The sequence below is a fragment of the Talpa europaea genome (genome assembly GCF_964194135.1).
Source record: "Talpa europaea genome assembly, chromosome: 4".
Classification (NCBI taxonomy): Eukaryota; Metazoa; Chordata; class Mammalia; order Eulipotyphla; family Talpidae; genus Talpa; species Talpa europaea.
Window position 1 is genome coordinate 22,015,518 of NC_140070.1, and position 20,595 is coordinate 22,036,112.

Genomic DNA, 20,595 nt, shown 5'->3' on the forward strand with positions numbered 1-20,595 from the left:
CAAGTGTCATGTGGGACAATTGTTAAGAAAAGCATTCAGGATACTTTCATCAGGTAATGTATGCAAACACATTTTGTATGGGATTTTAGTCTTTAAGCACTATGCAAATACAAAATATAAATGTTTATAAATGATAAAGATTAATTCTGGACAATACATTTATCTATAACAACTTTATTCTGTAAGATATAGTAAATAAAATGTGCTGATTGGAAATAAAGCACATTTGATATTTTCAAAACTTTAACAGTAATTTCTAACTTTTTAAAAATATTTATAGAATCATTAAAATATTAAATTATCCCAAAAGTTATTTAAATCGGTGTGTGATTAGAACCAGTGATAATTTTCATGAATTATATAGCTGAAATGGAAGATTGTTGGTATTCTTGTATCTTGAAGCTACAAGAATCTTTGGCACAATTACTGCCATTTCAGAGTAGACCTTTCCAAGCAATCAACAGAATTCAGTCTAGTGATTAAGAGAATAAGCGACCTTCACACAAAGAATAATTCATTAATCCCAACCAGATGCAAATAAATTCTATTTGTTTTTTAAACTATTTTTAACATTTTATATATAAATAATATCTTTTACCTTGTTCTCCAATGTTTTCCATGGACACTATTAAAAATTGGGAGAGAGAAAGAGAGGTAAACAGGTTATATGAAGCTTATGGTAAACAAAGGACCAGAGACACAGGCCACCAAGTAGATTAATAATTTGGCTCCTCTTCAAACCAACACTCTAAATATCTGCTCAACTTTTCTAGAGGTGAGGCACGCATGGTGTGGAAGAGAGGGTGTAGCTTCAACCCTGCCTCTATTAACACTTTAGCCAGGGCTCCCATACAAAACAAACCTATCGATCACACCCGCTGGGGTCTTACTTTTATACTGATTGCTTTCTTAGTTTTCCTTCCAACTACAGAGCTCAGATGAAAGCAATGTTCTCCAGATCATGACATTTCAGGAGGCATTTACTGCTCTTAAGAAGTTGGCAACCACCTAGCTAGCTCCCCAGAAAGAATCAAATGTTGTGTCCATGGCATACACTCTTATCAAATTTCTCTAAGTAAAAACTCTTATGCCCAAAGACAAATCACTTCCTATACACAACGAGGAACCCAGCAACTGACTGAAAAGCTGTATTCCTGAGGGGCCGCTGTAAATATCTGAGGGAGCAGGAGCCTAAGGACAGGAGCCGCAGTGCTATGACAAGCGGTGATAAGAAAATGCATTTAGTGATCCAGGCATTCTGCATTGCCTACTAGCTTTGTTTCCCATTTGATTATCCTCTATTTGTATTAATCTTTTTTTAAGTAAACTTTATAGGAAGTAAAGTTTAAATTTTTTTATTTTTTATTTTATTTATTTATACAGCACTGGGTACAGTGAGGAGCAGCGGGCGGACCCTCGCCCGGTGGCCGGGGCGGGGATCCGAACCGGTGCTGTGGAGGCTGCGGGCAGCTTCGCAACCCAGCGCTCAACCGCTGCGCCACAGGGGAGGTCCCATTTGTATTAATCTTTAGCAAATTTTGGCCTCCATAGTGTCACAACTGAGGATTTTATTTTATTTATTTATGTATTTTTATTCCTATTCTGCTTTTTAAAAGGGTACACTATTTCAGGCCCTGGAATATAATTTCATTGCCTTAAGCAGCACTGGAAACAGAGGATAATGAGAGGCATTTTTAAGATTAACTGATGGAGCCACCCTCCTTCCCAGTGGAGCTACTGAATATCTACGTCAGTTTACGCATTTCTAGAGAGAAATTATTTGACACACCTTCACATATCAAAAGTTATTATGACCATTCTAAATGTACTATTTTTGTCCAAATAATATATGATTTCAAAATTTCTTACCAAACTTGATGTGGTCCTTTTAAATGTTTCCTGGACTCTCAATTTTCTTTAATATTTATGATCCCAGAATGGGACAGGTAGGCACAGATGATCGTTGACTTACAAATGGCCTGTTCCACAAGTGTGCTTATAAATCAGCCAAGTTAGAGTTTACTTCTCACAGAGTCCTGAAGTAGTTACTCTGAGGATTTCAGAAGGACCCTAGGCAAGCCTGTCTTCTGTATTTGATCCCACCGACCCTTCATGCATCTCACTCAAGGCACTGACTTCCCGGGTGTCTTCAAGAGGGCTCAAAATTATATACAACCCTAACTTGTATCAACTCTGCCTTAGAAATTAGCAATGCTGGAAGCAATGGAGCTAATCTAAAAAACTGGAAAAGCAATTTAATTCCATTTGCACATTTATATATGAGTGACCCTTAATGACTATTCCAATGATGGTTAATGACCATGCTGGTGGTTTAAAGAAAATGTATTTGATAACCCATGACCCTAGCTGTCAGAATTAAAAAAAAAATGAAAATTTAAAAAGTACAGTTTATATGAGTTGATAATCTTTTTGAACTAGACCACTATTATTTGGATATGTATTCAGACACATATTTTCAAAAGCTGTTTTTGCCCTTCAAAGTTTGTTGCTCAAGTAAAATACATGAAAATCTAATATCCTCTGTGTTTTCATTTAACAAGTTATACACAGATACTTGGCTTATGTATGTAATTCCAGTAACATTTCTACAATTGTGACAATCTAAAGTCTACATCCAATTACAATCCTACAAAGATTATGATCCTATCCAATTTCTATAAAAATAATATACAAAAGGGGCCTCCCTGGTAGCGCAGGTGGTTGAGCGCTGCACTGTGAAGCTGTCCGCAGCCTCTGCAGCTCGGGTTCGATCCCGGCAGGCTGGGGAGAGGCCCACATGGTGCGGCAGACCTTTCCTGTCTCGCCCGCTGCTCCCCTCAGCAGTGTATTTTGTCAGTCTGCCTGCTTTGTTCCCCACTCTGTCTCTGGTGAATCCTCTTACCCTCCCACGCATCTGACCAGTACCCCGGTTCTTGTATAAAAATAAATATTTAAAAAATAATAATAATAATATACAAAAGGATGCTTTTCAATCTAAGTCTGGCTTGAATAAATATACTTAAAAATGTAACAGAAAAAATCTAAACCCCCCCCCAATCCCTTTTGCATGAATTATCAAGCAATCATTCAATTCAGGGGTGAGTCAACTACAGCCCCCAGATCCAAACACAGGAGTTTGGTGGGGAGGAAGAAAGAAAGAAAGGGAGGCTTATTTTAAGGAATTGGTTCATATGGTTGTGGGGGCTGGCCAGTCCAAAAGCTGCATAGCAGGCTGGCCAAGTTGAAGAGCCAAGGACTAGGTAATGCTGCAGTCTCAGATCTAAGGGCAGTCTCAAGGCAGAATTCCTTCTTCAGGGAGTCTCTTCACTCAAGACCTTCAACTGACTGGATGAGTTCTGCTCAGCTTATCAATAAAGTATCCTATTTTACTCCAAGTCCATTGAATTAAATTTTAATCACATCTAAAAAATACCTAGACTTCCAAAATACAAACAATTTAAACCAATTTTACCTCAAATAAAAAGTAAATAAAATTCCTCAACAATATGTAGGCTAATATTTAATTGAACTGACTGCCATAGCCTAGCCAAGTGGATATGACACCCTTAATCTATAATTTAGTTTTATTCCTGAATAGATTCACAAAGAAGATATGTGCTGATCTTTTGCAACAGTTCTCAAGCCACATTTATTACTTACTAAAATTAATAAATTAGAATTATATCTAGCAAATTAACTGAAGTACATCTTAATGTATCTCTAAAGGGAAAACAATAAAATCTTTGGTCATACTCTAAAAATCCTAAGCCCATCCAAATTAAGTTTATTTTACACTAATTATGATTTCCCAGAGTTTGTTATCAAATCCTATTTTCTCAAGAGCTCTAAAAATAAAAGAGTTGGGGCCTCCCTGGTAGAACAGAGGTTAAAGACACAGCGCTATCAAGCTGTTGCCAGTCACTACAGCAAGACTTTGATCCATGGCTGGCGAGGGAGCTGGGCCACATGGTGTGGCAGACCTCTCCTGTCTCGCCCACTGCTCCCCTCAGCAGTGTATTTCAGTGGATTGGCCTGTTCTGTTCCCCACTCTGTCTCTGGTGAATCTTCTCACCTCCCACACCTCTGGCCTACACCCCAGTTCCTATATGCATAAATAAATAAAATAAATCTTTAAAAAAAATACAAGAGTTGATTTGGTCTAGATTGATTCAAATTCAATCTTTATAACGAACAGGGGATTATCTCAAAGATCATTCTATTCCTACAGTTTACCAACTGATTTTTTTTTTAAATTTGGCTTTAGTGATTATATACTAAGAGTTTGCTATAAAAAATTACAACCATTGATAAGTAGCAGCCCAGTAAACTGTTGGTGACTTAAATCTAGTTTAACTTTTAGTCACAAATACATCCAAAATCTAAATACGCCCTCATAGTAGATAAAAAACTGTATTTCCCCCCCTTAAATTAGCAAAGAACAGTTACATAATTGTTTCTAGAACAATTTGGTTTTTGGGTATTTTCATCATAAGCGTACCACTGTGATCTTTTAATTTCTCTTCTTAATCTGATCTTCCTTTTTCTTCCTTCAAATTCAAACTTTTTTTTTTGGAGGCATAATATACTTTTATGGTATATAACACAGTGACTTTTCTATATAAAACTACTAGGCTATTTCTGGATTCAGTCTGACACAGATACATCTTAGCCCCATAAATGCAATATGATAATGAGGAATACCAAAAATAAAGACTTTGTTCTAATGAATGAATCTTAAGGATGAATTTATAGCCAAACTATATTTTTCCTGTTTATCTTTATCTCATTTTTAAAAACATTCACTGAATATACCACACGTACACTACTGAGAATAAAATGGTAAGTGAGACTCCATCCCGGAGCTAAAAATGCTTAAGCGTTTATGTAATCATTTTAGTTAGAAGTTAAAACAAACTGAACAAACAAGGACACAGTTATTAATTCTTATGGAGTAGAAAAAAACCTAGTCCACAAATTGTTCTCAAATGTATTGAAATTTTTATAAATACTAAATTTAGTAATGAATAAAGTCGCCGTGTTACAATTGGTAAAAAAAAAAAAAAAATTGCAGTTAAGTAATAGAAGCAGCTCAGTTCAGAAGTTTAAGACAAAAATTGTAGCAATAGGACAAATACACTTTAACAGCACCTGTCTTAATAAAATCTTGTCTTTGACCACGTCTTTAGCTGCCATCCCTGTTTTTCTGAATCTTTCACATAAAAACTTATTTAAAAAAATTTTTTTGCATACAAGAATTGGCGTGTAGGCCAGAGGCATGAGGGGGTGAGAAGATTTACCAGAGACAAGAGTGGGGAGCAGAACAGGCGGATGTACTGAAATACAGTGCTAAGGGGAGCAGCAGGCCAGACAGAAGTCTGCTGTGCCAAGTGGGTTAGCTCCCGGCGGGGATCAAACACAGGCCTTAGGAGTGATAGTGCTGAGACTTAACTCCTAGGCCAGCAGGGAGGCTCCAGTAAAACTTACTTTAACAATCATGCCCCTAATTCCTGTTATTTCCTCCACTAATTCTAACTGATCCTTCATCCTTAATATTCTATTGCTACCACTCTAGTCAAGGTCATCAGTACCCTCCTCACCACTAATTCAAACTCAAGTTTCTCCGACATAATTAATTACACTCTTTGAAAAACTCTGATGGTGAACTTGTTCATGAAATTACAAAGTGCAAGCCCCGTGGAGCAGGATTTGCATTAATATTTTCAGTTGAATTCCAGTGACAATCTTTTCTAATAAAGTGTTTTGAATTTATTTCCTTTACAACAGATCTATGTAAAATTTTAGACTTTGTCAATTGTTTTCTTTTTCCTTTGTGACCCGCAGGCCTTCACACAACTCCTCACCCCATCAGCAGCAGCAGCCTGCTGTATTCTGCCAGCTTCTGCAGCTACACCTCCACCTTGCACAGTTATTAGTAACTGGACCTTCTCCCTCTCCTTTTACCCTGTTGGTTAGACTAAATGGTTTCCTTTTTCTTTTTTTGCTACATCAAATGCCTGTGTTTGATTTTGTGGCAGTGGGTGGTTAGACCCAGAACCAGTGAGAGAGGTTCTTACCTGTACAGACCCTTCACCCAGTAACAGCTGAATGACATGTAAATTGAGTTCATGAGACTGTACATTGTGATGTATAATTCAATTATTCAGCTAACAGTCCTCCTAAACCTGATTCTCTTTGGTTTTTTGTATTCCCTTAAAAGACTCCTTTATAAATTGCATGCTATCTTTTTCTTCTTCAAATGGTCTTGTTCCAAAATAAAACAGAAAACTATGTTCTCAAAACAAAACAAACTACATGACCTAAGGCAAAAATCACTGCACAAATAAATTTATCAGTAAATTTGTAGGAGCTGCTTTGTCAGGACAGATAAATAGCTTCAGAATAGAAGCCAAGAGAGAGGCTAAGGCTTCATAGCACAAAACTTGGATCCCAAACACATGGCTTCCAGTTTGGGTTCTCTGTTATAATAAAAGACAGAACCAACATTCCTAACCACAAACACCCAGGTAATCTACATTCCTCACTGGATCCCCACACAGTTCCTCAAAAACATTTTATAATAAGAAAACCATGGTCTCTTTTAAAACGTACAGTGATGACATTAGCTCGCTAAAAACCCTGTCATGATTTTGCACTGGATTTACAATTAAGTCCAATCTTCTTATTTGGGCCTCACTGGTGGAAAATGTTCTGGTCCGACCTATCTCTCCAAAATCAGGTCTCATCACTCATCCTCTTGCTCACTTAGCTGCACACAGTATGACCTGCTTCTAGAAGACACTAAATCTTAGTGTCTTTGTCTGGACTGAAAAGCTCTTCATCTGGATTCACTCTTGGCTAACTCTTCATCAGCTTTCAGGTTGCAAGTTTTAAATGGCAGTCTCTCATGGAGGCCCCTCTGACTAGCTCATCCCTGCAATCACTGTCTGAGACTGTAATCCTACCTTATGCTCAGGGGATTTGTTTCAAGAGACTCACTGGATGCCTGAAACCATGAACTGCAGGAATTGTGTCTATACTGTTTTTTTCCCTATCCATACTCATGGTAATTTATGAATTAGAGACAGTAAGATATTAACAACAGTAACTAGTAATAAAATGGAATAATTATAACAATATACTGTAAAAAAAATTGTGTGGATATGGCTAGTCTCTCTTACTCTTTTCTAAATATCTTATTGTATATAATATTTTCAGGCCACCATTGACTTCAGGTAACTGAAACCATAGACAGCAAAACCACAGATAAGTGAGAACTACTGCAGATGGGTTTTTCTTTCTTTCTTTTTTAGCATAATCTATACTTATTTTTGTTTCTTTTCCATGACCTGCACTGAGGTTTGAATACTGACTCTGCCATCTGTTGGATGTTACTTGGCCTCTCTAGGTCTTATCTCAATATTTATCTCTTTTGGGCTGTCTTGAGAATGAAAGTAGGTAATGTAAGTGAAAACCCCTAGAATGGAACATGGCACTTATTAAGGGCTCTATTAATGTTAGTTAAGTATGGAGCATTAATACATCAATGACCAGGAAGCGTGAATAGTAGGAGTTTTCCAAAGTTTAGTGTTAGCAGTTTTATAAGCAATTTGAAGAAGGAAACTGTGCATTTTTAGCTTGCAATAGTACAACAATTTTCTGGAAAGTGAAATGCCGAGGTGATAGGAATAATTTGTGAAATGTGAAAAAACAAACAAACAAAAACAGAAAAGTGAAGGTGAATTACAATGTGGGCAAATATGAGAAGAAACTAAACCAATGAATTTTAAAAGTACATTTTCTTTCCCTACTTCTCCCAGAATGCCTTTCCTCTCAACTCTACACCATCCACACACCTACTGTGGCCTGTCAGATTCTGATAGGGCCTGACACGCATCAAATCCCAACATGAGGAACAGAGGAGTTGTGTAACTGGAGCCGAAAGTAGGACTTCCCAGGTCATTAGATGCAACCTTTTTGCCCCAGCCCAGAATTTATATCTAATAAACTAAACTGATCAAAACTTTGGAACACGATTAGGGAATTATTTCTGGAAGAGTGGCACAAGGTAATGTCAAAAACAAAAAACGAACAAGTGAGTTAGACGTATAGCTCATGATATAGGGAAGTCTTTAAGAATAGATTAGGTCCAAAAGATCATGCAAATCATTTGGACCTGCGAGGGTAGGCATTCAGATTAGCCATCAAAAGTCTTTCTAATGTATAAATCACCTTAAACATAGAGTTAATAGGACTACAAAAAGTAGCTATTCTGTTTTAAGAGAAGTCTTTTGAGTTTGCAACATCCAAATTCACCTCTTTTCCATCATAGTGAATTTGCACATACTTTTCCTCACTACTGGGCTGCGAGAGCAGCATTAATCCCACCCCAAGTCTCCAGTGTCATCTGCCGGATTAGTCTACTCACATCAGATTCTGAAGCTCTGCATCTTAGGACTTCAACTTACGAAGTTGGTGGAATAAATCAATCTCTCAAATAAACTGTAGTTTGAGCAGGGTGAAGCTGGACAAGGGTGAGGGGACGTCATTTGGCTAGGAGAGGGGTGGAGTAAGATGAGAAGAGGTGACAATAAATGAAAGGAAGGGAGCAATTGTTGAATGCTTACTATATGCCACTTATTGTGCTGAATTTTAAAAATATTTATCTTATTTAAGCCTTAGAAAAATTTGTAGGGTAGGTGTTTTAATTTTAAAAGTTGGGAAGACAATCTCACAGAGGTAAAATAACTTCTAATGTTATTCAAGTCATAACATATGGAGCTGGTATCTAAATATAGGTCTGCCTTACCCCCAAAACACTTCAAGGATTCAGGCCTCCCTGGTGGCGCAGGCAGTTGAGCACCGCGCTGTGAAGCTGTCCGCAGTCTCTGCAGTGCTGGTTAGATTCCCGCTGGCCTCGGAGCAACCCACATGGCGCAGCAGACCTCTCCTGTCTCACTCGCTGCTCCCCTCAGCAGTGTATTTAGTCAGTCTGCCTGTTCTGTTCCTGGCTCTATCTCTGGTGAATCCTCTCACCCTCCCGTGCATCTGGCCTGTACCCTAGTTCTTGTATAAATAAAATGAATCTAAAAAAAAAAAAAAAAAAACACTTCAAGGATTCCCCATGGCCTTCCAGGGCCCGGGGTATCTGGTGCTCCTGACGGTGTACCGCTTGGCTTTATCAGTCAGCCATCCTCTCCTTCCTTTGGCTGCTCCACATACTGGCCTGCTTCACACTCAAGCCACTACTGTCACTTCGGATTAGGGATGCTCTGGAGAGCAGGGTTTTAAGAGTCCTCTTTTTATCATTCTTCCTCCCTAAATCAATTTAAATGTAACCTTAAAACAGGTAATCTCATAAACTTTGGGTGCAAATAATTCAAATACTGGGTCATATTTGAGGGCAGTACTTGGACTTTCCTGAGCTTTTAATTCAAGAACTGGGAAGGGACAGAGGTCTAGCTTCCTAGGACAAGAATGATGTGATGACATTGGGAAAATTAGGAGATGGACAGGGATTCCTGGCCTCCTTCGTCAGCAGCAGAAGGAAAGAAACTCTTGATCTAATTCCTGGGGTCTGTGCTGCCCAGATACACAACTCAGCTACACCTATCCAGCACAGAAACTGACAATGAAGAGAGCGAGAACATAAATTCATCCTGGAATGGTAATTTGTAGTATTTATGGTGATAAAATTTTTTTCCCTAAGATTTATTTTATGCATACAAGAGCTGGGGTGCAGGCCAGAGATGTGGAGGTGTGAGAGGATTCACCAGAGACAGAGTGGGGAACAGAACAGGCAATTGTACTGAAATACACTGCTGAGGGGAGCAGCAGGCAAGACAGGAGAGGTCTGCTGTGCCATATGGGTCAGCTCCCTGGCTAGGGATCAAACTCATACTACAGTGGCTGCTGATAGCTTCATAGTGCTGAGACTTAACCCTTTGTGCCACCAGGGAGGCCTGTTAACAAAACCTTCAAGTTAGAAATATTTCTCTCAACACATTTCTTGGCAACTTGACCAAACTATTGCTCTAAATATCCAACTAGGTCTACTCTATGGAAAAACTAAAGACCAGAACAGAGGCCTCCCTGGTGGTGCAGGGGTTAAGTCTCAGCACTACCAAGCTATTGCCAGCCACTGCAGCATGTGTTTGATCTCCAGGCAGGGAGTTACCCACATGGTGCAGCAGACCTCTCCTGTCTCACCTGCTGCTCCCCTCAGCAGTGTATTTGTAAATCTGCCTGTTCTGCTCCCCACTCTGTCTCTGGTAAATCCTCTCACCCCCCACACTTCTGGCTTACACCCCCGTTCTTGTATGCATAAATAAATTAAATCTTAAAAAAACATAAATAAAACTAAAGACCGGAATATGCCTACTGAATGTTTGTGCGCATCGCACCAAAAGGTCTTTCAATTATCTGCTTTGAAAGGGGAATAAAGACTGATTCACAATTATGGCCTTGAAAAATTAATTGCTTTCCCTATGACAATAGGAAAGACAATTTATGAATCATTGACTGTACTAAGCAGTGCACTTAAATAAGGAATTCTGACTTCAGGTTGGTCCCTGCTCAGTGTCCTTATTTCAAAGCTTACTTAATGGAACCCTATCATCCCTCTGTCTCAAATTAAAATAAAGGAGATTCCAAATGCCAGCAAGTTTTGCACATTCCAGTATAGGTGTTTTACTTATCCTGATTATTATTTTTTTTTAAAGATTTATTTATTTACACAAAAACTGTGTATAGGTCAGAGGCATGGGAGGTTGAGAGAATTCACCAGAGACAGAGCAGGGAGCAGAACAGGCAGATGGTCCAAAGATACTGCTGAGAGGAGCAGAGGGCAAGGCAGGAGAGGTCTGCCGCACCATGTGGGAATCCCCCTGGCCTGCCGGGAATCAAACCCACACTGAAGAGGCTGAAGACAGCTTCACAGTGTGGCGTTCAACATGCTGTGCCACCAGGAGGCCCCTTATCCTGATTATTACATAGAGTTGCTTGGGCCCTCCCTTTTCCACACACAGCTGCAATTCAACTCAAGTTCCTAATTCCCAGATCTTCTCAAATCTAACCCGTCTTCCTTTCCAATTTCAGATACCTTTTTGGGGGTTGGGCTTGAGAGACCACGACTGATTCCTCTACGCCATGCAAAACTATGGTGGGCACCACACCTGGTATTGCCAGGTTCCCATGTAATGGTTGTTTACCATGGAGGGAAGGTAAAGTAGGGATTTAAGATCTTGAAAACATCCCCCTTGTTAGTCAGAAACAAAATTTTAAAATTAGAAGGGTCTTAAGGACTATCTTGCCCACTTAAGTACCCATCTTTCTTATATATGTGTATACATATTTACTAGTAACAAAGATTCCACTTATATTTTGGCTAATTCAACATTTTAAAAAAATATAGAAGATGAGTTGGAAACAAATTTTTGTACTATATTTTTTAATTTTATTACAGCAATCGCTCATTATCTCATATATTCCTCAGAATTATCACAGAGGACAACAGAGTATTTTTTTCACTACCAAATATTAGCTGTCTGATTTATTAAGTAGAAAAATTAATACTTCTTATTTGCTTTTCCAAGGAAACAGAAAATCTTTTAAAATTACCTCCCAGGGTTAGCAATTACATTTCAAGTACTACATGATGGGAATACAAATAACAGCACAAATAACACATTTAAAAATTAAACCACTATTTCTGGGTTCATATATATTATTTGACACTTATGGAGTACTTTACAACTCTACAGAGAAAGGAAGGGTACAAAACTCTAATTCCAACCTTCGTGTTTATGGTGCTCATCAGAATAGAATTTACAGAGGCACACTTGAAGGAATGAATTATAAGGCTTCAAACAACACTAGCACCAGTAATAATTACTGCAGGACAGGGTTGGGCTGCAATATCTATTAAAACATGCAAGAGTATCAAGCTAGTTGCTGGCTTGCGCTGCAGTGCTGAGTAACTGGAAAGCACTATTTTTTTTGTAACTCATTGCCTTATAAAGTTACCATACACCATCTTTCTTTGATCTCAGCTTGAATGACAGTATGCCTGTTCCTTATTTGCAGCAAATCATACTCTTGCCTTACTTTGCATGTATCTATAGCACTAGCACATTATACCTGTCAGTAATTGCAGTAATAGTATGCATATTCAGTTGCAGCAAAAGCAAATTTGATATAATCATAAGCTGACAGCTTGCAAATGAAAGATTTGCATTATTACTGTGGTAAGACAGCATATTATAATAATGCAATATAACACAAATAAAGTCTTACTATGTATTAGGTGTATTCATTAATGTACAATGGAAGATCGAAAAGATTGTGCAAGGAATTAAAAAGATAGTCATCAATATTTGGACAGAGTCCCTCTGCTTATTATGAGCTGCAGCTCATGTATTCTGCCTGGATGTTTCCTCCAGTTAAATGTCATCTTTGCTTTCTGTTCCTAATGCCACTTTCAGTCACCCTAGCAATATAAATACCTTGCTATTCATTCATGACTTGTGTTCAGTCCTTGGCTGTGGTGAAGGATGAAGTCATGATTAATTCCCTGCGTCACTGATGCCCTTGAAGACAGGTTGTTTCCCTACCCCCCACTTTTCTCTACCAGCTCCAGTTTATGTGGGGTATGTGCCATTTACACTTTCCAACATATTGTTCTTTAAAAAGATAAAATTTTTAGCAGTTAGCATTAGTGCTCTGGTAACTAAAAAAACTATTGTTGAATTTTATGCTCGGTAAGCCAGCAGTTCTCAACTTTTCTGCCCTGGGCATGCCTGATGGCCAGCATTCTCATGAGGAACACTCTCCCTAGTAATGACGACTGCCTCAAGGGGTAATAGGGGATTATTCACAATTCACAATTCCCTTCCATCAATTTATGCTAAACCTTAAAAGTTCAGGTAGTTAAAAGCTATTGCAGTGACACTGCTATCTCCAAAACCCTTCAAATTTGGACATTTTTACATGTCCAAATATAATGGAATCATAAACCACCTGCTCTAGGAAAACAGTATGGAAGTTCTCCAAAAAAGTAAACAGAATTACTATATAACCCAACAACTCCACTTGTGGGCATATACTCAAGAGAATTAAAGTCAAGAACTCAGGTATCTGTACACAATGTTCATAGAACCATTCTTCACAATAAGCAAAAGGTGGAAACAATACAAATGTTCACCAACTAATGAAGGGACAAACAAACAATAAGATTACTGATACTTAGAGGAAGAAGAAAGTTCTGACACATGCTACTACATGGATGTACCTTTAAGACATCATGCACGTGAAGTAACAGTCACAAAAGGACAAACATATGATTCCAATTATACAAGGACCTAGAAGGCTCAAGTTCATAGAAAGAAAACAGAATAGCAGTTGTGGAGACTGAGGGGAAGGGGAGAATGGGGAGTTGTTTAATCCGGAGATGAATAAGTGCTGCAGGGGGCACTATTTACAATAGCTAAGCTTTGGAAATAACCCAAATGCCCCAAAACAGATGACTGGATCAAGAAGATGTGGTACATATACACCATGGAATATTACTTAGCAATCAAAAAAGATAAACTCATGCAATTTGCAGCAACATGGATGGCGCTGGAAGGGATCATGCTCAGCGAAATAAGCCAGAAAGAAAAAGAAAAATACCGGATGGTCTCACTCATAGCAGGAATCTAGAAAACCTAAATAAGGGACCAGGAAAATGAATAACTGTAAGAAAGAAAAAATCAAAATCAACAAACAACTATGAACCAGAGACACACTATGGGGTGGGTGGGGAAAGAAGGGCTGGGGTCAAAATAAGGGGTTTGCAATTGTATGGGGAATATAAAAATAAAATTTAAAAATATTTAAAAAAAAAGAAATTGTAAAAAAAAAAAGTGCTGCAGGGGGATGTTGGTGATTGCCATACGGTATGAATGTGCTTATTGCCACTGAATTGTACACTAAAATGTGGTTTAAAATAGTAAATTTTTATGTTATGTATAGTTTATCACAAAATCTTTAAATCTTTGTGTGTGTTAAATCACAGAGTCTCTTCTCAAACCACAAATTAAGTTAGTTTCTAACTTTTGCTAAGGTTTTTTTTTCTCACCTCTCCTTATTTCCACAATGAACAGGGGTTTTGTTGCTTAAACTTTTCAAGAGAGTATTCCATAGAGAAAAACAAAGTTTTACTAAGATGTAAATGTCTAGTTAGGCATTTCTGCTGAAGTAGTTCATTCATGAGTCTTCCCAGATTCTCAGTGCCTTAGACTTAGAAGAATGCCTTGGCAAAATCACAAATTCCACTCCTCCTTGACCTTTCTCAGTCAATAGGAAATATATGAAAGAAACACTGAATTTAAAATCCAGGGAGCTTTGAATATTAGCATCATACATGTACCTGTCTCAGACTGATCAACTTTAAATCTAAGTTAAATTATGTTCAGTATACTCTATTTAAGAAGTCTGGGAAGAGGAAAGAGAGAGTTGGAACTCTTGGAAATTTGTTCTTTTTTAAATCTAAAATGGATACAAATTTCGGCACTATAAAGGGAGATTTTAGTTCTCAGAAAATTATTACAATGCAATGCTGGTTAAGTGGGAGTACATCCTACAAGTGCACTTATATTTTTTAGTGATTATTTTACATCAGGGCAAATATTCATTCTAAAATCATTCTTAACTATTTTTAAATTTTCAAATGTGTTCTACAATTAATTTTATCATCTAAATCCTTACTACAGATGAGTACATTTCATCATCTATAAAGGAAAAAAAGAAGGCATTCTATTTTTATGTTTGAGTTAGGGCTTCAGCATATAAATTTTGAGGAGCTACCATTCAGCCCATGATCATTTGAAACCATAAAAACATTACAAACTTATGAACATCTGAGAAATCAAATAATAAAAAGGAAGTATAATTCCGTCCTAAAAGATTTGTTTTTTGATGCTTGAAATGTCTACTGTGCTCCCAAAAGACTCAATTAAACAAGTTCAGTTGGCATTCACTCACGCATTCATTTAATAAAACCATGTATGGAATGCTACTATGCACCGTCCTCTGTATCAGGGCCACCATGGCTGCAGTGGTAACCAGACATAGTTAATGCTGTCATGGAATTGTCTATAGATTATCTCTGAAAATAAAAGGTTAAGCATGCTTAATAAACACTTTTTACTTTGGATTGAATTAATTCAGATAGCCCAACAATTTACACATGTGTTTGTTTTGTTAAGCTGATTGTTAAAAAAAAACCCACAGGGCCTCCCTGGTGGCGATGGCGCAGCGGGTTGAGCACAAAGCTGTAGAGCTGTCCTCAGCCTCTGCAGCACAGGTTCGATTCCCAGCTGGCCACAGAACTACCCACATGGTGCGGCAGACCTCTCCTGTCTCACCTGCTGCTCCCCTCAGCATTGTATTTCAATGGATCCACCTGTTCTGCTCCCCACTCTGTCTCTGGTGAATCCTCTCACCCTCCCGCATCTCTGGCCTATACCCCAACACTTGCATAAATAAATAAATCTTTTTAAAAAATAGTTCATAAAAAAAAAAAAAAAACCACAGTCCAAAAATGAAGTCACCTGTGGTAACCATCAAGACTTTAACACTTACCCTAATTGCAGTTATAAACTCCCCCAGGAATGTAGTCTTAATGGATCAGTATGGAATTTTCTGGTCAGCACCAAAGGAGTAATATTTTCTCTTAGGAAGATGAGAGATCCGTCATATTGACTCCTTTCTTTCCCCAGAGTACTTCTATCAGAGTTGACTCCTTCATCCTCTATACTTCAGCCCCCACCTCCCCACTCCCACAACCCCAGGCTCCAGGACATGCTCTTTTCTTCCATATAACCAGTTGCTTCTCAGTTTTCTTTGCTGGTTCTTTGCAAGCTCTTCTCATGAACTCTCAGTGTTGGTCATCTTTGGTTCTCATCTCTGCTCAGTTTACATGCACACCCTTGATTATGCCAATGCTCTATTGTTAAGTTGTTAAATCCATTTATAAAATGCATTTAATATAGCATTAAAATATGCTATAATTAAAGTCTTGATTAAGTCAAACTGGTCCCTACCCTCTATCCTGTCACATTAACTGACCTCCCTGGCAATGCCCTGGATAATCACTAGTCATAATTAAGTACTGCGTCTTTCTTTCTTCCTAAAACATGTCATATGGAGTTGCTTATATGATCACAAATTAGCTCCTGCAATTTGTTTTTTTTTTTTTATAAATTTTATTGTTATATTCCCCATACAATTGCAGCCCCCCATTCTGACCCCAATCCCTCCCCTCCCGCCCCCGCCCCCCTAAAAGTGTCTCTGGTTCATAGTTTTTTGTTGATTTTGATTTTCACTTTCTTATAGTTATTCATTTTCCTGGTCCATTATTTAAGTTTTCTAGATTCCTGCTATGAGTGAGACCATCCGGTATTTTTCTTTTTCTTTTTGGCTTATTTCGCTGAGCATGATCCCTTCCAGCGCCATCCATGTTGCAGCAAATTGCATGTGCTTATCTTTTTTGAATGCTGAGTAATATTCCATGGTATATATGTACCACATCTTCTTGATCCAGTCATCTATTTTTGGGCATTTGGGTTGTTTCCAAAGCTTAGCTATTGTAAACAGTGCTGCTATAAACATAGGAGTGCAGGTGTTCTTTGGAATTGATGTTTCTGTGTCCTTTGGGTAAATACCTAGGAGTGGAATTGCTGGGTCATATGGAAGCTCTATGTTTAGTAGGTCCAGAAATCTCCACACAGCTTTCCACAGTGGTTGGACCAGTTTGCACTCCCACCAACAGTGCAGAAGAGTTCCTTTTTCTCCACACCCTCGCCAACATTTGTTGTTGCTAGTTTTTTTAATATGTGCCATTCTCACTGGTGTAAGATGGTATCTCATGGTAGTTTTGATTTGCATTTCCCTGATGACAAGTGATGTTGAACATTTTTTCATATGCCTGTTGGCCATTTGCATTTCCTCTTCAGAGAAGTTTCTTTTAAGCTCTTCTGCCCATTTTTTGACTGGATTATTTTCTTTGTTGTTGTTGAGTCTCATCAGCTCTTTGCAGATTTTTGTGATCAGTCCTTTATCATTAGTGTTGGGTGCAAAAATGTTCTCCCAGTTGGTGGGGTTTCTCTTTGTTTTTGTTATTGTCTCTTTTGCTGTGCAAAAGCTCTTTAATTTGATATAGTCGCAGCTGTTTATCTTTGCCTTCACTATCACTGCTTTGGGTGATGTGTCTGTAAAGATGTCTTTGATGTGCAAATCACGTAGTGTTTCGCCTATATTTCCTTCTATATATTTTATGGTTTCAGGTCTTATGTCTAGTTCTTTAATCCATTTTGAGTTGATTTTTGTGTATGGTGTGAGGTGGTGGTCAAGCTTCATTCTTTTGCATGTAGCGACCCAGTTTTCCCAGCACCATTTATTGAACAAACTTTCTTTGCTCCAATGCATAGTCTTTGCTCCTTTGTCAAAGATTAGTTGACCATAAATCTGTGGGTTTATTTCTGGATTTTCTATTCGATTCCATTGGTCTGTATGTCTGTTCTTGTTCCAATACCATGCAGTTTTGATGATTATGGCTTTGTAGTATAGTTTGAAGTCTGGGAGTCTGATGCCTCCATTCCCTTCTTTTTTTTTCAGGAGAGCTTTGGCTATTCGGGGTTTTTTGTGATTCCATATGAATTTCATCAATAATTGTTCTATTTCTTTGAAGAATGACATTGAAATTTTGATTGGAATAGCATTGAATCTGTATATTGCTTTTGGAAGGATGGCCATTTTAATAATGTTTATTCTTCCAATCCATGAGCAGGGGATGTCTCTCCATTTCTTTGTGTCTTCTTCTATTTCTTTTAACAGTGTTTTATAGTTTTCTTTGTATAGGTCCTTTACCTCTTTTGTTAGATTTATTCCCAAATATTTGATTTTTTTTGTTTCAATAACAAAAGGGATGGTCTTTTTGATTTCTTCTTCTTCAGATTTATTGTTTGTGTATAGGAAGGCTACTGACTTTTGCGTGTTGATTTTGTATCCTGCCACTTTACTGAACTGATTGATGAGTTGAATTAGCTTTTCTGTGGAGTTTTTGGGGTTCTCTATGTATAATATCATATCGTCTGCAAATAGTGATAGTTTGACTTCTTCTTTTCCTATTTGGATTCCTTGGATGTCTTTCTCTTGTCTTATTGCCCTGGCTAGGACTTCCAGTATTATATTGAAAAGCAATGGTGAGAGTGGACATCCTTGTCTTGTTCCAGATCTTAATGGAATTGCTTTCAGCTTTTCACCATTGAGAATGATACTGGCTGTTGGCTTGTCATAGATGGCCTTTATGATGTTGAGGTATGTTCCTTGTATCCCAAGAATTTCAAGGGCTTTTATCATGAATGGGTGTTGCACTTTGTCGAAAGCTTTCTCAGCATCTATTGATATTATCATATGGTTTTTATATTTCTTTTTGTTGATGTGTTGGATAACGTTGATTGATTTTCGGATGTTAAACCATCCTTGTGCCCCTGGAATGAATCCAACTTGGTCGTGGTGAATTATCTTATGGATACATTGTTGGTTTCTGATAGCTAAAATTTTATTGAGGATTTTTGCATCAGTGTTCATTAGGGAGATTGGCCTGTAGTTTTCCTTTTTTGTGTTGTCCTTGTTCGGTTTTGGTATTAGTGTAATGTTGGCTTCATAGAACGTGTTTGGTATTGTCCCTTCCTTCTCAATTTTTTGGAAGAGTTTGTGAAGGATAGGCACTAATTCGTCTCTGAATGTTTGGTAGAATTCATTTGTAAATCCATCAGGTCCTGGGCTTTTGTTTTTGGGGAGGTTTTTGATTACCATTTCAATTTCGCTAATTGTAATTGGTCTGTTTAGGTGTTCTATTTCTTCTTTATCTAGCTTTGGGTGATTGTAGAGTTGTAGGAATTTCTCCATCTCCTCTAGATTGTTAAACTTGTTTCCATATAACTGTTCATAGTAGTTACTGATTATTCTTTTGATTTCTGCTGTGTCCGTTGTGATTTCTCCTCTTTCATTGATGATCCTGTTTATTTGTGCTTTCTCCCTTTTTTCCTTTGTGAGCCTGGCTAGGGGTTTGTCTATTTTATTGATTTTTTCAAAGAACCAGCTCTTGGTTTCATTGATCTTTTGGATTGTTTTTTTAGTTTCAATTTCATTTATTTCTGCTTTGGTTTTTATTATTTCTTTTCTTCTACTGGTTTTGGGGTTTTCTTGTTGTTCTTTTTCTAGATCTTTGAGCTTCGAGATTAGGTTGTTTCTTTGCGTTCTTTCTTGTTTCTTGATGTGAGCTTCTATTGCTATATATTTTCCTCTTATTACTGCTTTTGCTGCATCCCATACATTTAGGATATTGGTGTCCTCCTTGTCGTTCAATTCAAAAAATTTTTTAATTTCTTCTTTGATCTCCTCATTAGTCCAATGGTCTTCCAGTAGTGTGGTTTTTAATCTCCATGAGGTAGGAAAGTTCCTTGCCTTCTTTTTATGGTTTATTTCTAGTTTGATGCCTTCATGGTCAGAAAAGATGGTTGATATGATTTCAATCTTGGTGTATCTGTTGATGTTTGTCTTGTGCCCCAGTATGTGATCGATCCTGGAGAATGATCCGTGTGCGCTTGAGAAAAATGTGTACTCCGTTTTTTTGGGGTTTAGTGTTCTATAGATGTCTGTTAAGCCCAATTGCTCTAGGTCTTTATTTAGAGCTTTGGTTTCTTTACTTATTTTTTGTCTTGTTGATCTATCCATTGTTGATAGTGGTGTGTTGAAGTCTCCCACTACGTATGTGTTTTCTCTGATGTCTGTTTTCAGAGAGGACAACAGTTGTCTGATATATTTTGGTGCTCCTTCGTTTGGTGAGTATATGTTAATGAGTGTTATTTCTTCTTGAAGTATTGTCCCCTTGATCATAATGTAGTGACCATTGGGGTCTCTTTTTATCTTTTTGAGTTTGAAATCTGTTTTATCTGATATAAGTATAGCTGTTCCTGCTTTCTTTTTTGGTCCATTTGCTTGTAGGATTGTTTTCCATCCTTTAACTTTGAGCCTATTTTTATCTTTTGTAGCTAAATGTGTTTCCTGGAGACAGCAAAAGGTTGGGTTTTGTTTCTTAATCCAGGCTGCAACTCTGTGTCTTTTTATTGAAGAGTTTAGTCCATTTACATTTAGAGTTAATATTGATATGTTAACATCTGTATTTGCCATTGTGTTTGTCTTTCCTTTGATTTTATTTATTTATTCTTTTAATAACTTTTTTTTTTTTTTTGGCCTTCTTTCATTGTTATTCGTCGCTCTGAGGTTCTGGCTTTAGGACTCCTTGTAGTATTTTTTGGAGTGGGGGTTTAGTTGCAATGAAATTCCGGAGTTTCTGTTTGTCTGGGAAGGTCCATATTCTTTCTTCAAAGAGGAAGGAGAGCTTTGCGGGATAGAGTATTCTTGGTTGGCATCTGTTTTCTTGGAGTCTGTTGACTATGTCCCTCCACTCTCTCCTTGCCCGTAGTGTTTCTTCGGAGAAATCTGATGTCAGCCTGATTGGTTTTCCTTTGAATGTTATCTGTTTCTTCCCTC

At 37.8% G+C, this 20,595-nt stretch overlaps 1 protein-coding gene across 1 annotated transcript in view; it reads right to left on the reverse strand.

The window, feature by feature from the left end:
• Window positions 1–20,595, reverse strand: part of ZDHHC2 (zDHHC palmitoyltransferase 2) — a gene marked incomplete at its 3' end in the record, with an annotated part of 53,613 nt that overhangs the window by 22,209 nt on the left and 10,809 nt on the right. Inside the window, exon 2 of the mRNA XM_084231446.1 lies at window positions 599–625. Coding sequence (XP_084087572.1) covers window positions 599–625 — 27 coding nt within the window. The remainder of the gene's footprint in view (window positions 1–598; window positions 626–20,595) is intronic.